At 66.1% G+C, this 15854-nt stretch overlaps 1 protein-coding gene across 1 annotated transcript in view; it reads left to right on the top strand.

Annotated features, from left to right (window-relative positions):
* Positions 1-15495, top strand: part of LOC119091630 (zinc finger protein AEBP2) — a 54341-nt gene extending 38846 nt beyond the window's left edge. Inside the window, exons 2-8 of the mRNA XM_037214436.1 lie at positions 8681-8827; positions 9308-9345; positions 9526-9674; positions 11217-11343; positions 11888-12012; positions 12790-12857; positions 13148-15495. Of these exons, the coding sequence (XP_037070331.1) occupies positions 8681-8827; positions 9308-9345; positions 9526-9674; positions 11217-11343; positions 11888-12012; positions 12790-12857; positions 13148-13295 (802 nt within the window). The 3' untranslated portion in view covers positions 13296-15495. The remainder of the gene's footprint in view (positions 1-8680; positions 8828-9307; positions 9346-9525; positions 9675-11216; positions 11344-11887; positions 12013-12789; positions 12858-13147) is intronic.
* Positions 15496-15854: the final 359 nt, after the last annotated feature.

The following is a 15854-nucleotide window of genomic DNA, read 5'->3' as shown; positions in this document are numbered from 1 at the left end:
AACCGCTGAAATAGTCGGCCGGCCGGCTGGGCGGCGCGGTACGGGCCGACAGCCCCCCCCCCCCCCCCCCCCTCCCTCGGCCGGCTGACGGCGGTCTGCGTTCCGCCGCCTCCCGGTACGCCGGGTTGATGGCTGGGGAATGCGGCGTGGCAGGTGCTGCAGAGGACGCGTCCATTCCCATTAAGCTTAATTTGAGCATTTCCTTCGCCTAAAGAGGCCGGACCCGACTTTGTGGCCGCATCAGCGTTTCTCGACACGTTGCGCCAGGGAGAGCTGGCGTCGGAAAGGCTCGGTCCGACCGCCGCTGCCAGGCTGGGCGGCGGCTGGCGGGCGCCACACCCCCGGCGCCCGGGGCCGCTTTCCTGCCGGCGGGACCGACTGCGCCCGCCGCCGCCGCCGCCGCCGCCGCCGCTGATCGCCGTGAAACCTGCCGTCTCATCGGTACCGACGCTGGGACGCCTTCGTTTATGTGCCGCGCGAGTGTGGTGGTAGTTTGTCGTGCATCGCTGCTGCTGATTGGCAGTTGGCCGGAGGGAAGGACACGCTGGACGAATGAGTCAGGCACGAATGAGAGCGTGCCAGTTGTGCCCCTACGGCAGCCCCTTATGGCTTGTCATTGCCATGAAAAGTTGACAGCCATGAAGGTCAGGTTCTCTCCCTGCTGACTTTCCTTCCTGTCGAGTCCCGCTCCTCTTCCACCAAGTGATTTAGCATCGCGCGCGCATCGCATGTGAGATCACAGGCGATAGCCAGCCCCCAATGCCCGCACGAAACAAACAGTCCGATCGTGCTAGACCGGGCTGCACGCGCCAATTCATCGGCCTCCTCCGAGCGTAAGGTGCGGCCGTCACGTGGTGTCGCCATTCATCGCTCCACTGGCCGTTCCACCCGGCGCGCCGACCCATCCCTGCCGGCGCGGCGCGGCTAGCAACCGGCCGCGACCCGCTAGCCGCCGCTGCAAGGCCGGCCGGGCCCACGTGCCGCCGCCAGGGTCGCTAACCGATGACAGGGCGGCGCGCGGTCGCCGCCCCCTGCCTCGCCCCCGCCCCGGCCGCTGCGTGGCCCGTGCGCGTGGCCGGCACGCATATACGCCGGCCGCGCGCGGCGCCGGCTCAGAGTGGTCCGGGAGGTGGCGGAGTGAGGGGTGGGGTGGGGTGGGGGCGGCGACGGCTTTTCTACTTTGCTACGTGTAGTTTAGTTTTGTACAGTGGGGGTCGGGGGTGTGCCAAGATGGCGCGCCGTTTGCATTCATCAGTGCCGAGTGAAATCGACACGCACAGTTCGGGCGATACGGGTACTTGTTTAAGCGCGGAACGGCCGCCAGTCTGCGTGCAATCAAACTCAACCGCGTCTACCTCTCTAGTCGTAGTTGGTGCCAAGCAAGTCTTTCCAGTGCCTTACTCGCACGACCCCGCGGCGCCAGGGGTCGGGTCGACGTCAGCGTGGCGACAGCTTTAGCGTGAGTGCATCCGGCGTGATGTTGACCAGTGGCCAGCCGCATCCTCCGGCAGTGGCAAGCTGTTCCTCAGCTCACGCGAGCAGCGTCCCTGTCAGGCGCTGGTGTTGCAGGGGCGGCTTGGTGCCAGCCGGTCGTTCCCGCGGCGCTCCGCTGACCTGGCCGTCCTGACCGCCCCGCGGCGCTCCGCTGACCCGGACGTCTTGACCGTCCTGCGGTGCTCCGCTGACCCGGCCGTCCTGACCGTCCTGCGGTGCTCCGCTGACCTGGCCGTCCTGACCGTCCCGCGGCGCCCCGCTGACCTGGCCGTCCTGACCGTTCCACAGCGCTCCGCTGACCCGGCCGTCCTGACCGTCCTGCGGTGCTCCGCTGACCCGGCCGTCCTGACCGTCCCACAGCGCTCCGCCGACCCGGCCGTCCTGACCGTCCCGCAGCGCTCCGCTGACCCGGCCGTCCTGACCGTCCCGCGGCGCTCCGCTGACCCGGCCGTCCTGACCGTCCCGCGGCGCTCCGCTGACCCGACCGTCCTGACCGTCCCACAGCGCTCCGCTGACCCGGCCGTCCTGACCGTCCCGCGGCGCTCCGCTGACTCGGACGTCCTGACCGTCCCGCGGCGCTCCGCTGACCCGGACGTCCTGACCGTCCCGCGGCGCTCCGCCAACCTGGCCTTCGTGCCCTCGGCTCGTGGTTGAGCAGCAGCGTTGTTTGGTGTGGTGGCAGCGCGCGCCCTGGGGTCGTCAGGCTGAGCCTGTGCTGAGCCTGTGCTGAGCCTGTGCTGAGCCTGTGCTGAGCCTGTGCTGAGCCTGTGCGTGGCGGCCCCGGCCAGGATGCCGCCCCTTTTGCAGCGGCGCAACTGCAATGTCAGTCGTACTGCACGAGGTGCAGCGGCCCGGAATACAGGCCCGAAACAACCCGCTGCTTTTCACGCTCGTATCTGTCGCATCTGGTTTCACGTCATACTCGCTTCAGCCGTGATTAATCGGCCAGTTATGCGGAAGTGAGTGTTCGTGATGTGCATTGCCGCTGTTAGTACGGACTGGGGTGTGCGTTCCGCGCGTCGCTCAACGTTCCAAAAATGTCACCGTGCCCTGTTGATGTCGGTTCGTTCCTGAGGGTGAACTTTCCAAAACCCCGTTGATTTGCAGTTTAGCACATTGATATGCATATGGATTGAGCAGGTGTAAAATGATTCATTTCTGGGCGTAGTATCTGAGCAAAATAACATGTCATGTCAAATCTGCCTGTAGGAACAGCTAGGGCGAACCGTTTCGTGTTTCTGATTTACCATCATCACGCTGCGGTCGTTCGTGTTATGTCATGACGCCGCTGGCATTGCTCTGTGCCTTATCACGTGACTAACCGTTTTCTCTCGTCTTTCAGGTGAGTGTGTTCAACCGTGTGGAGATTCAACTTAATGTGCAAGCTTTGCCAGCCAGATAGAAGGTAAGTTTATGGCCACCAGCACCGTTGTTTTGGTTTTGCATTGGTTTGCCGATTCCATGGAGCTATTTCACGCGCCGGCAGGTGTTTTCTCGCGCTCTACACTTCGTGGGGCGCCGCGAAGCAAAAATGACGATAAAGCCATCCGCCGACTACATTCTTAACTCTATATTGCTCTTAAAATTATTTAAGTACTTCCCTAAAAATCCCCGTTTTACACGCGCTGTGCACACCATTCCAGAATAGCACTCCCATCTTATCTCGTCTGCCGATCCTTAATGTTCCTGTTGAACCGTCCATGCCATTGAGCGCAAAGGAAACTCGTCACTCGGCGTCATGGAGCGCCCCTGAAACAGCATCAGATCGGGCCCAAAGAACAGTCCCGCTGTGCATAAGAGAATTGCAGTAGATACTGCCTGGGAGCTGACGAAGTCTCCATCTATTTTCACGCAATGAACTTGAATATTGAGGCATTAGAATGGTACACTCGTCTGTTTGCAATGCTCCCTAACTACGCCTTCAATTATATGCGTTGCGTTGCGCTGACGCCCGCTTGAGCAGCACCTTCAACGCGGCAAGCTGCCCGCGGGTTGTTCGGTGTGGCCGGCTTTATTCGCGCCGACTTTACTGCGGTTTTACGGTGACTTCGGCTCCATATTTCAAGCCACACATGCCGTGATGTGCAGTTTGTTGGTTTGATGTCAGTGGGAGAGGTCATCGCTGCGTGACGACCGCGTCCATGAACGATTGGGCTCGTGCCGAGTGCGGCGCGGCCGACGCGGGTGGACCGCTCTCTCCTCACCGGCTCATCTGTGGTTGGATCATCGGCATGATGACGTCACAGGCCGCTTCGGTGTTAAGCATGCTCGCGATCAGTGGTAATTGGGCGCCGAAGAAAAACAGGTGCTGGTTTTTCGTGCTGGTTAGGGATGGCGCTTGCAACGCCCGTTTGGTGAACCGCTTTTTGGTGTTGCTTAAATCGGTTCGGGCGGCTTGTGTGGACCAAGTGTTTAATTCACTGGGACCGGAACACTTGTTCGGATCTCGTGCCGATCTTCTCGCCGGCATTGCCGCTTCGTTTCTGCTTGCGATGCAGGCGGCGTTGTGACCCCCGACTCTTGTACCCCCGAGATCTCTGTCGTGTCTCATACCGCCTCACCCCTCCCCGGCCCATTGGGCAGGCCTGGAACCTGCGGGGCTGTGCGCGGCAATTCCTCCACGTCACGCCCGCCCTGCAACCGCCGCAGTGCTGTCCCCACCTCCTTCCGGCGTGTCCCCGCAGCTCCTGACCACGTCATGCTTCCTCCCCGCCGCTGTTTCATCCCCACCTCCTCCGAGTGTGTCCCCGCAGCTCCTGACCACGTCATGCCTCCTCCCGCCGCCGCGCCGTCCCCACCTCCTTATGGTGTGTCCCCGCAGCTCTTGACCACGTCATGCCTCCTCCCGCCGCCGCGCCGTCCCCACCTATTTCTGGTGTGTCCCCCGCAGCTCTTGACCACGTCATGCCTCCTCCCCGCCGCTGTCTCATCCCCACCTCCTCCGAGTGTGTCCCCGCAGCTCCTGACCACGTCATGCCTCCTCCCGCCGCCGTGCCGTCCCCACCTCTTTCTGGTGTGTCCCCGCAGCTCCTGACCACGTCATGCCTCCTCCCCGCCGCCGTGCCGTCTCCACCCTGCCCTGGTGTTTCCCGCAGCTCTCCCTGCCCGCCGTGCCGTGTCCACCCTGCCCTGGTGTTTCCCGCAGCTCTCCCTGTCCGCCGTGCCGTGTCCACCCTGCCCTGGTGTTTCCCGCAGCTCTCCCCTGCTCCCTGTCCGCCGTGCCGTGTCCACCTTTCCCGGCGCGTCCCGGCAGCCGGCGTCACCGACCCCGGCAGCCGGCCTTGAGGGGCCAGCGGCCCGAGCGGCGGCCCACTGGCGCCGTGCGTGGCGCGAGTGCGTGCGCTGAGAGGACGCCGACCCCCGGCCGCCGACCTCCGCCGCCCCGGCCGCCGGCACGTGGGAGGGAGGGGACGGCGCGCCGGCCGGCCCGGTGTGCGTGTGAGCTGGCGCCGGTAGGGTCTTGTGCAATCTGTGCGGATCCGGCACCGGCGACTCGACTGGTTTGGATCTGAAAAACGCGGCGTGCGGTCGGACGTTTGATGACTGGGGCCTGTCGGAATACGTTGATGTGATTAATGCGGCAGTCCGAATAATGGATCTGACGAGGCAGGAAAGAACTTCGATTTTTAGCGTTACACATCCTGTTCGCTCGCTTCGAGCCAGCTTCTCACGGTTGTCAATCTTGTTAATTCGCGTATCGTCGACGTCTCGTTACAACTCTCACTCTTTGTGCCTGATCGATCTTCTTTTTTGCGCCCCCGCTCTGTCAGTTTGATTCCCTAAAGCGTTTTATTGGCTAGCATCGAGAGCTGGCAATTTCGGCGGCGGCTGCGTGCCCGGCAACCGTTCGGCCTCCCCGCAGCCGGCGCCGGCCGCTGGTTCAACCGCGCTCACCTCGGCAGAAACTGTTCGCGTAATTCCGGGAGGAGAGTGCTAATCAATTCGCCGTGATTCCCAGAATCATATCATGAACAAATGCTGGAAAGCGCTGCCTCTTTTAGCGCTGCAATTTGCGGCCGTCACCGAGCTTTATCTGTGTGGTAATGACTGGATCACCTAGAAAGCGTGTGGCCGGCCTTCGTGGGGCCGGCCACACCGCCGGCCGGCGGTGTGATACGTGGAAGGTGCGCCTTTGTCCTGCTGGCCGTGGAGCACGGCTACAGTGGCGTCCGACTCAGGGCGACTGGAGTGCGCCGGTTTGTTCGGTCTACGCTCCGTCGTCGTCGCGCGGGCCGTGGCCTTGCCAGACAGCGGCTTGATCGATCTTGCTAGGTCCCAACGTGTTGCACGGCGGCGGGCGGCTCGGGGACGGCCGGCGCCCCACCGGCCGCGCCGGGCGACGAGCCGGGTGTGGCCGGCGGCCGGGGCCGGTGACGCGTTTACCGGGTCGCGCCGGGCGCCCGCTTGTTTTGACGGCGTGCGCCGGCGCGGAGAGAGGGCCCGACCCCCGGCGGCCGGTCGCCCGCGCCTCCGTCCCCTCCTCTCGTCGGGCATAATGGGACGGCGCCCAGCTGACGCCGCCGCCGCCGCCGCCGCCCGGGGTTCGCGGCACGCCGCCGAGAGCAGCGTCTGCTTCCGGCGCTGGGCGGGGCCGCCCGAGCAGCGCCTGGCTTGGTCTGCCGGTGTCTGCGGCGCCTTTGTCCGGGCCTGACCATTGCCCCGGGCGGCGGCGGCGGCTGCGGTCACTGCGCGTCGCCGAATGGCTCATATCCGGAGGCGCGCGCGGCGGGGGCGGCCGGCAGCGGCGCGGCCCCGGGCCGGCATCGATCGGCGCCCCGCCGCCGTACGCACCGCGCTCGGACGCCGGCCCTGGCCCGGCCGGCGTCGGCGTCCACATTCCGCGCATCGCTCGCCCTCCCGCCGCTCCCCCCCGCGCCGCAGCCTCCCGCCCGGCGACGCCAGCGCCGCGCGGCCGCGCCGCGAACTAGCGCCGTCCACCGCGCTGTGGACGGCGCGCCGGTGGCTGTGGAGCGGTCAAGCAGCGTGGAGAGTGAAGCGGTCGGCGGTACCCGCCAGCCACCCCCGGAGCTGCGCCGCCGTGGGCGCAGCGCGCGCACTGCCGGAGGAGCTTCCGTGCGCGCGCGGCACGCACCTGCCCCGGCGCGCTCGCGGCGTCCCCCGGTGGCGGCGGCGCCCGGCATGCCGATGAGCGGCGCCGTGCGCGCGCCGTCGCCGGCCGACCCGCTTTCGGCGCGCACGCCAGCCGGACCGGACCGGTCGCCGGCGCCGCGCCTCGGACGCGCCGTAAAAAACGGCGTGCACGCGGCCCGGCGCGGCCGACGCCCCGCCCCTGGCCGCCGGTCGCAGGTTACCGTTGGCCGATAATGGCGTCCCGGGGGTGGGAGCGACCTCTGCTGATCGGGAGCAGCGCCGCAGATAGCCGGCTATGGGGAGGCCGGGGGCGGGAGGAACGCGGGAGCGAGCGACCAGCGAACGAGAGGCGCCCGCTGGCTTGGAAATACGGGAGGTCGGGACTGGTGGGACTGGACCGGGCACGGTGGCCGGGCCGAGCTAAGCATGGATGTGGAAGGGGTTCAGTGACGGCTGTGAGTGGGGCTCGTCGCGAGGCCAGACCGCCCTCAGGTGGGTGACCCGTGGCTCAGCCGCGTACTGGAGGCGCGGGTCCCGACCGCCTCAGCACGCCGTGTCTGACCGGCGCGACCGCCCTCCGCTGGCCGGCCGGGCCCAACGCCGGCCCTGTCATTATTGCTGACCGCGGCGGCGGCGGCGGCGGCGGCCAGCCCGCGCTCTCCGTGTGCTCCGGCGCTCGGCGCCGCGGCCGGCTGGAGCCCGCGCTGCCTGGGCCCGCCCGTTAGCGCATCAGTCAAAGTCGCTGGATTCCCCCCCCCCCCCCCCTTCTCCTCATCCTCCTCACCCGGGTGCCAGCGCTGAAAGCTCTGATTTGTATCGTGTCGCAAATTTAACGACGCGTCCGCGTGCGCTAATCCGTGTAACAGCTAAAGCGTGTTAACCGGCGCGTCGCGCGGTGAAAAGGCGCGGCGCCGCGTCCCCGCCGGCCGCCCGCTCGGAGCGCCGTCCCCCGGTGAGCGCGCGCTCCCCTCCCCTCTCGGCCAGGCTGTTTTTCTGCGTGAGCGCCGGCCTCAGCAGGACGTGACGTCACCCGGCCCAGACGGCCCTGAGTTACGGCACGACTAATGGCTCCGTCTTGCCCCGGTGTTTACGTGGCGTGCAATTAATGAGTTAGCAACAGGAGCGGTGTTTAAAGGCCGCCGGTCGCACGGGCCGCCGCGCCGGGCGGCCGGGGCGGGGCGTGAGAAGTCGGCTGCCGTGCGCCGCCCGCATACATCAGGCGGGCGTGATTTGTCAGCTGGCGCGTCCGTCAGCTGTGCACGGCGCGTGGACTGCGGTGAGCGGCGGCCGGCGCGGCGGACTCTGGGCGGCCGCGCCCGTCTGACGTGGCCGGGCCCCCGGAGTGCCGCCCGGGCCGCTGACCCGTCCCCCCCCCCCTCCCCGCTCCGTATCACCCGCTCGGCCTCCTCGGCAGCCAGGCCCTCCCCGTCGGCCCACCGGGAGGTCCCTGGGCGGCGATAACCGTGCAGCATGACAAACACGGGGAGGGAACACATGGCCCGACCGGCTGGCCGCCTCCAAACGCGGCATCGATCGGCGGCGGGAATTCAAGCCCCTCGTGCCGCGCCGTCGACCGCCGGCCTCCGGCGCCGGCGGCGTGTCCGGACCCAAATGTCGAGCGGCGCCGCCGCCGCCGCCGACCGACCGTCCTCCGGGGCTCGATGACGCGCGCGTGACGTCACCCGATCGGACGTCCGGAGCTGCGCGCGCGGGGGGGGGGGGGGCGCTCAGGTGTAGCCGGCGGCGGCGGCGGCCGGCGGCCAGTGGACCGCCCGCCGCTCGAGGCTCGCACACATGCGGCGATTTCTGGCAGGCGACCGGGACGCGCGCGTGCAACTGTGGGCGCTGGTGGACATGTCGCCGACGGCCGAGAGATGGGACTGGTGAGCGCCCGGTGCCGCCGTGACGCGCTCGGGGCCTGCCGGTCTCCACGTGAGCACGTGCTTCTGTACTCTGTTGACCCGGTGCCGTCTTTTGTTGATCAGCGACGGCCCACTTATTTGTCGTAGAACGCAGCCGTCTTGTGAACGTCGTCCGTCGCTATGTACGCGCCTGTCCGAGTGTGCCCAGCCCTGACGTCCGGTCCCGTCCGCAGCGGCATCCTGGCGCCGGGCAGTTGCGGCACGAGCGACGTCACGTCGCTGGGTCCGAGCTCGCCGCTCTCACCGCGCTCGGCCGGCTCGGAGGCCAGCGACGCCGGCTTCGCCGACGACTCGGCCATGCCGCCCAGCCAGCCGCCGTCGCCGGGCTGGCCGCGGCCGCCGCGGCACCCGCCGCCGCCGCGCCGCCGCGGCCGCCGTCACAGCGAGGGCGACGAGCCGGTGGCCGCCGTGGCCACCGCCTGGCCGGCCAAGCGGCGGCGCGCCTGCTCCGGCGAGCGGCTGGCCAAGCGGCTGCGGCCGGAGCCGGTCGAACCGCGGCCGCGCGTCCAGGAGAAGATCACCGAGTACTTCAGCAAGCAGGTCAAGCACATATCGGCGCTGGCGTTCCGCTCGGTGCGCAAGCAGCTGCACGGCCTGAAGCCGGCGCCAGCCGAGGCGGAGGCGGAGGCCGAGCCCGCCGGCGTGCCGCTGCCGCCAGCCGACTGTGATAGCCACGGCTCGCCGCCGCCGCCGCTCTGGGGCCTAGAGCAGCGCGGCGACGAGCCGGCCTGGTCGCCGGCCGACGCCGGCCGGTCCCAGAAGCGGCCCGGCGCGGACGGCTCGCTGTGCCGCGCCCCCAGCGAGGCGAGCAGCGTCGACTCGGGCCTCGGCCGCGCCAGTGAGCCGGGCACGCCGGGCGAGGCGCCTGTGCTGCGTTTCCCGGCGCGGCGCGCGCCCGCCGCCGCCGACGCGCTCACCTGCTGCCGCTGGCGCGGCTGCGGCGACCGGCTGAGCTCGCCGACGCAGCTGCTGGACCATCTGCAGGCGCGCCACGTGCAGGAGCAGCGCGCCGGCGCTGGCCCCTCGCGCCGCTGCCTCTGGCAGGGCTGCAAGGTGTTCGACCGGCCCGGCTCGGCCGCCTGGCTGGAGCGGCACGTGCTCACGCACGGCGGCAGCAAGCCGTTCCGCTGTATAGTCGACGGCTGCTCGCAGCGGTTCTCCTCGCAGGTGAGACCACGTGCGGCGCTGAAGTGATGGATGCTTGCAGGAGGAGCTTGTATCGCTCTTGCGCGCACGGCCATTGTTGGAAGATTGTTGTCGACGTGTGGAATTGAATGCTAATGTCTAATTGTAGCCTTTCGTGCTGGATTCCTGCCAGTAGGAAACCCAACGGCCAAGAACTTGCTCCCGACATTTTAATATGGAGGTTGCTCGTCTAAGCGAAGTGTTACATAAGTCAAACCTGCTCGTTCTACGTAGTCGTTCGATTGCAAAGCCCTTTCCGTTCACGACAGCTGGGTTCCCAGCATGCAGTTATCGCACGGTCATGACTCGCGTTGCCAGGTGCGCGCGATATCACATGATTTCGCAGATTATGTCGGCTCTGCTGGGACCCTTCTCTATTGCTCCGGCCGGGCACCTGGAACCCAGACGCAATTAAATGGGACGGCGCGGTCATCGCCCGACACATTACACATGTCGAGCGGCCCCTCCTCGCCGCTCGGACGGCTTTGTTGCCCGAGAGCTGCACCGCGTTCGACGCACGCGCCGCGTCCCGCGCGGAGACGAGTCGCGGCGGCGCAGCACGTATGCGGCGCCGGGGGCTCGTCGAGCCGCCTCCCTCCCCCCCCCCCCCCTCCCCCTGGAGACGTCCGTCGGTCGCCCACATACACACACCGGGCCGGTCGTCGCCGCCTTCACGCGAAACAAAATGCAAAGGTCAGCCGCAAGGAATGTCGCTATTTTGAGTCGGCGGCGACCCTCACGAACAAATCCGCTTACGAGCGCGCGTCACGGGAGCCGAGCCGAGCCGTCGGCGCCGACGCGCGCGCGCGGCGCCGCGGCGGGCCTCGTGCGGCAGTTCGCGCCGGCGGCGGCGGGCGCCGCACCGCTGTGCGCCGCCGCGCCCGGGCCTGCACTCACACACTCGGCGTGCAGAGCTCCGGCTGGCAACGGGCCGGCGGCGGCGTGACGTCACGGCGTCTGGGCGGCCGCCAGACGGCCCCGGCGGCCGGCCGCGCCGGGGCAATGCACGGCCGCCGCCGCCGGCCGGCGCGCCGCAGTGTGAGGTCGCGCTCGGCGGCAGACGGTGCAGCATCGCGGCCGCCGGGAGCGGACGTGACGGCCGTCGCGGGCGCGCCGCCGCCGTCACGGAGACCGGAGCCGCCTCGGACTAGCGTCTGCGGTGACGTCAGTGTCGTCTTCCGCCGGAGCACCCGCTGACCCGTGATTAAGCGGGCCGCAAGGAGCCTCGCTCGCAGGGCCTGCGGGTGGCGGTGACGCCCGCGGCGGCGCGCGCCTGACTCAGGCGGCCGGCGCCGGCGTCACCGGTGAGCTCAGCGCCCCGTCACCGGTTCCCTGACGCATCGTGCGGCGCCGGCTCGCGCCTGACCGTAGAAGGAGAGCCGGGCACGAACGGTGCGTGGTTCCACTATAAAGATGATGTGGCCGCGAGCCCGCGTCAGTCCGCTCCGGGCGGCGTCCGGCGCCGCGGCTCGGCCGCCGCCGCTGCCGCCGCCGTCCTGCTGATGACGCCTCCTCGGCCCGCAGTCGGTGTTGGAGCGGCACGTCAACGGCCACTTCAACCCGACGCCGCCGGTGAAGCGGCCCGACGCGTCGACCAAGTTGTCACGGCGCAGCAGCCGGCGCGCTATCCAGGAGGAGCACCCCTACTCGGGTAAGTGAGAGGCCGGCGGTGACCCGCAGTGACGCCGTCAGGACCGGCGGCCGGCGCGTGTCCGCCGGGTTTGGGGCGGACGCAAGACGGGCTGTGCCCGCGCAGGGCGCCGGCCGCCGTGGCTTGCCTCAGTACCCTGCTGGATCGGCTCGACGCCTGGTGTCCCGTGCACAGTGTCTGACGCTGAGGTGTTGGCGGGGGGCTTTATCGGGCGGCCCGTCTGTTGTGGTCGGGGTGGGGGTGGGGGGGGGGGACTCTGAGGCTCTGAGCCCCGGCCGGTGTGACCACTGCCGGGTGGCACTAGTCGGCCTGGGCCCGGAGCGGCCAGCAGCGCCAGGGTGAAGCCCAACGGGGGGAGCGGTTCGTGTCGAGCCCGCTCTCGCCTTGCGTCGTATCGGGTCACGCAGCAGCTGTGTTCGAGGTGGCGAGAGGGCAGCGTATGATCGGGCCCCATTGGCGCGCTTCCTCGGAGGTGGACGATACGATGGCTCCTCGTCCGCCAGCCGCCCCCGCCGCTCGTCTGACGTCGCCCCTGTGCCCGCAGCGCGCATCTTCGACTTCTGCGACGCGACCGTGATGGAGCGGCTGCGGTACCAGCTGGTGCGCGTGGACGGAGCGCTGGAGCGGCTGGCGCCCGTCTCGGGCCGCGGCCTCCAGCTCTCAGCTCAGGTGAGCGCCGCCCGGCGATAAGCCCGCTCCCGCCGCCGTATTGGACAGCGATAAGCGGTCCTGTGGCTCAGGCACGCTCATATTGGCCGCCTGATTAGCTGAGCTATCGAGCGGCAATCACTGGAATCCGCTGTGATGATGGCTAGTCGGTCATACTGCGGTCAGGAAGCCTGGCGCGCGAATGATAAGCGAGTCTGGGGTGTGTGTTACGGCGGCGGAAAGTTCGGGAGCATTGCTGAGCAACCTGACGTGTCGGCATTCTTTTGTAATAATCCCTGTGGCTAAATTCGTGACGTCTCTGGTGCATTAGTCCACTTTTATCTGCATACCTGCGTGACGTCAGTATTTCGCGCTGAAGGAATTCCCTGACCTTTTTAAGTTGCACGTTGGCTGGCATGGGCGGAACATGTGGCACGATAGGCGTGACAGGGATTTCATCAGTTTGCGTTGAACTTGCCTCGATTCTAATGTTCCGTGAAATGGCCTTAATTCTGATATTCCCTGATTTAAGGACGTCCGCCTTGGCACTTTTGCCACATCAGCTTTTCATAGCACGCCCCGCTGGCGGATGCCGCGTCATGCTGGTCACGCACATCCTCGGTTTTGGCGCGCCTCTACCACGCCGGTCCTGGCGCCCGCGACAGCCGTGGCGCCCGACACTGGAGGCCGGCGGTTCGGGGCCGCCGGGCCGGTGGTCGGAGCCGGAGACCGGACTGCCGATCTGTGGTCAGATCTGTGGTCAGGTGGCGTTGTGTGACGCGGCGCCTCCCTCCCCAGGTGATCGCTCGCAGAACGTGCGCAGACAACAAGCCCGAGCTGCTCGTGCGCTGGAAGCCGGCGGACATGTGAGTGATGCCGCGGGCGGGGCTGGGCACGCAGACGAAGGCTCCTCACTGCAGATTTTGTCCAGGAAGGCGGCAAAACGAGTTTGTTGGTTGAGTTTAATAGTTTGCGGTTTTCGTCTTACTGGAGTATGTTTTTTTGGTGGGGGGGGGGGGATTCGGGATGAGGCGTTGAGTGCTCTTTCCGATTGAAACGCGTTCGTATTTTGTCGCCACTTCGTCTCGATCCCTGCTGTCACCCGTGTGTCCCCTGTCGCCGTGTGCTGGTGTTGACGCCGCTGCGCGCCCCGCAGAGTCGATGACGAGTGGATGCCGGCGCACGCGTTCCGGCCGACGCGGCACGTGCCGTGCTGCCAGCTGCCGGCGGCGGCGGCGCAGCGCGTGGCCAACGCCGTGGGCGGGCCGCCGGCGCGCCACCGGCGCAAGGGCCGGCCGGCGTAGCGCGCCGCCGCCGGCCGCCGGCCGCCAACGTTCCTACCGCGCCTGCTGCGCCGCTGGACCGCCGGACCGCCGGACCACGGGACCACCGGGTCATCGGACCACCGGGTCGCCGGACCGTCGGACCATTGGACCACTGGACCACCGGGTTAACGGGCCGTCGGACCATTGGACCATTGGACCACTAGACCACTGGACCGCCGGACCATCGGACCAACGGGCCACCGGACCACCGGACCATCGGACCACCGGACCACCGGACCGCCGGACCACCGGACCGCCGGGCCACTGCTCAGGGCAGCTCCTCGTCGTGTCGGCAGCGAGTCTCCAGTACAAATTGTTCTAATGTTGATGCGTGTATGTCGTAGTGGGTAAGGAAGGGCGGCCGAACGGGGCGCCCCCAGGCGGCGCAGTTTCGGCTGCGCGCCGCCAGGGGCGCCGACTAGTAAGTCGGGTTGAAGAGACCAGCGATACCACTGCCAGTAGTTAGCTCGGTCGGCTTGGACCAGGACCCATTCCGACCCCCGCTCCAGTTTTGCAGTTTTGTACATACCTGTACTCCTGTGCGTGATGTTTGTGTAGTACAAGACGTATCACTGCCCGCACACTGCCAATGCCCACTAGTGCCATCTAGCCGATTTGTGCCGCGTCAGCTGTCGATCTCGCGCGCCGCGCGGCGGGCGGCCGGCCGGCCGCGGCGGCCCGCGCGCCCGCCGCCGGCCGCAGTACTCACTTTCCAGCCGATCTCGTTTTAGCGCGCCCGCACGGACGGCTTCATCCACACAGACACGCGGCGCTCCGGGTCGCGCCGGCCTCTGCCCGACCCTGGCGTTGTTAGTGTAACCGCGCGTGGCCTCACGGTGACGAACAGGGCGCTCCGAGGAGCCGCAACGGCGGGTGTCAAAGGCTCGCATCTAGATGCTCGGTTTGTCCCCGCGTCATCGTCGGACGTCGTAGCGGACGGCGTGGCGCCTGTGGTGCATTCGTTTTCAAAGTAACAAAGGGCAAAATTTTTTCGTTTGCTTTGGTCATGTTCCTTTCATTGATGAAGATTGCCTCAAACCGTTTGTTTCATGATTGGTTTCGTGTTGCTCATTGGTAGTGGCGGAGGCGATCACCGATCTCTCCATGGCGAGTCTGGTATGCATACACTGCCAGGGCCATGCATACTCGCGAGTCCTCGCGGTGTTGTGCATTTTTCCGTGCGGTTCTGTGCGCTCATATTGGATCGCACAACACTAGCATTCGTGGACCGTTCGACGTAACTCATCATGGGCTGCATAATGCGACAACTTTGGAAACATGCTCACTTCTTCCACGATCATTTGCCGACCATCGACGACATGGTCTCGACACCGTGATGTTCGCGTCGCGTCTACCCAAATCTGATCAAACCTCAGCGCGTCGGCGTGCTGCGAGCGGGCGCGTTACTATCGACATACAGCGGACGGTGGCGCCCCACTGCGTGCCTCTCCGTCGCCACCGCGTGTTCAGCGTGGTGTCCGTGTTCGTTGTGCGGCACTGCACAGCCGACAGTGCGGCCTCACGCCCGTAGGTGGCCGGTGTGTCTGTAAGTGTGACTTAGAGGCTATGACGTCTGTGCGGCGAGCGTAAGGTCACAGGGCAGGCTTCCTGTGGTCATCACTATGTTCTCGTCCGAGGAGCGCCCATGACGTGCACCTTGATTATCGATAACTTAAGACAAATGAATCGTTATGTCGTGTTTCACTTGGTCCAGTCTCTCACTATGGCGGCCGCCACGCGCGATTTGCTCATGTGCGTGTGGTTTGTGTGCGTAGACGGTTATTTATTCACGATTGCGTGCCGCCTTGTTTTGTCGTAGGAGCTGTTCCGTTGTCGACGGCAGCAGCCTGGCAGCCGCACCCCTGCGGCCGGTGGCTCCCGCGCCGCGCCGTCGCTGCCGACCTCATCGTGCCGTTCATTGCTCAGCGGTCGGGGCGTGACCCGTTTGTCACGTCTCGACGTCCTTACTGTAGAGTGTGAGCCCCTGTCAGTGCACGCGCACTTATCATAGCCGTGTGGCTGTTGGTTGTTTGTGCGCGTAAATGTACGTGTGGTCGTGCGGATGTGTATATATGCCGGAGGCAAACTGGAAACGTGTACTTATGTGGTTCATATGTTGTCCATACTTGGGCACCCTGAGAAGTGATCCTCTCGTTTTTAATAAAGCGGTTTGTATTGATATGGTGTGTTACTGGTCGGCAACAGACATGATATACGTCGCTTCATGATTTCAATGTGGATGTAAATCATTCTTCATATACTCACGGGAGTTAGAAATCATTCGTAATATCTTTATGTATTATTCTAGTCTTCATATATTCACGGGAGTTAGAAATCGTCCTTTAAGTCTTCACATAGATAAGACGGTAGTATTAGCCTTATTCCTCGGAAAAACCAGGAGAACAGAGCTATAATTAGACTGCTATTTCGGCAGCATGCCTTTATCGAAACATTAGCTGAAGTTTATTGTTTGTCTACTGAGGTCTACTTCCGCTATCGTTTCGATAAAGGCATGTTGCCGAAATATCAACCTGACTA

The sequence above is a fragment of the Pollicipes pollicipes genome, unplaced genomic scaffold (assembly GCF_011947565.3).
Source record: "Pollicipes pollicipes isolate AB1234 unplaced genomic scaffold, Ppol_2.1 Scaffold_3447;HRSCAF=4054_pilon_pilon_pilon, whole genome shotgun sequence".
Lineage (NCBI taxonomy): Eukaryota > Metazoa > Arthropoda > Thecostraca > Pollicipedomorpha > Pollicipedidae > Pollicipes > Pollicipes pollicipes.
The sequence above is the reverse complement of the archived record's forward strand: the minus strand, read 5'-3'. Positions and strand labels throughout refer to the sequence as shown.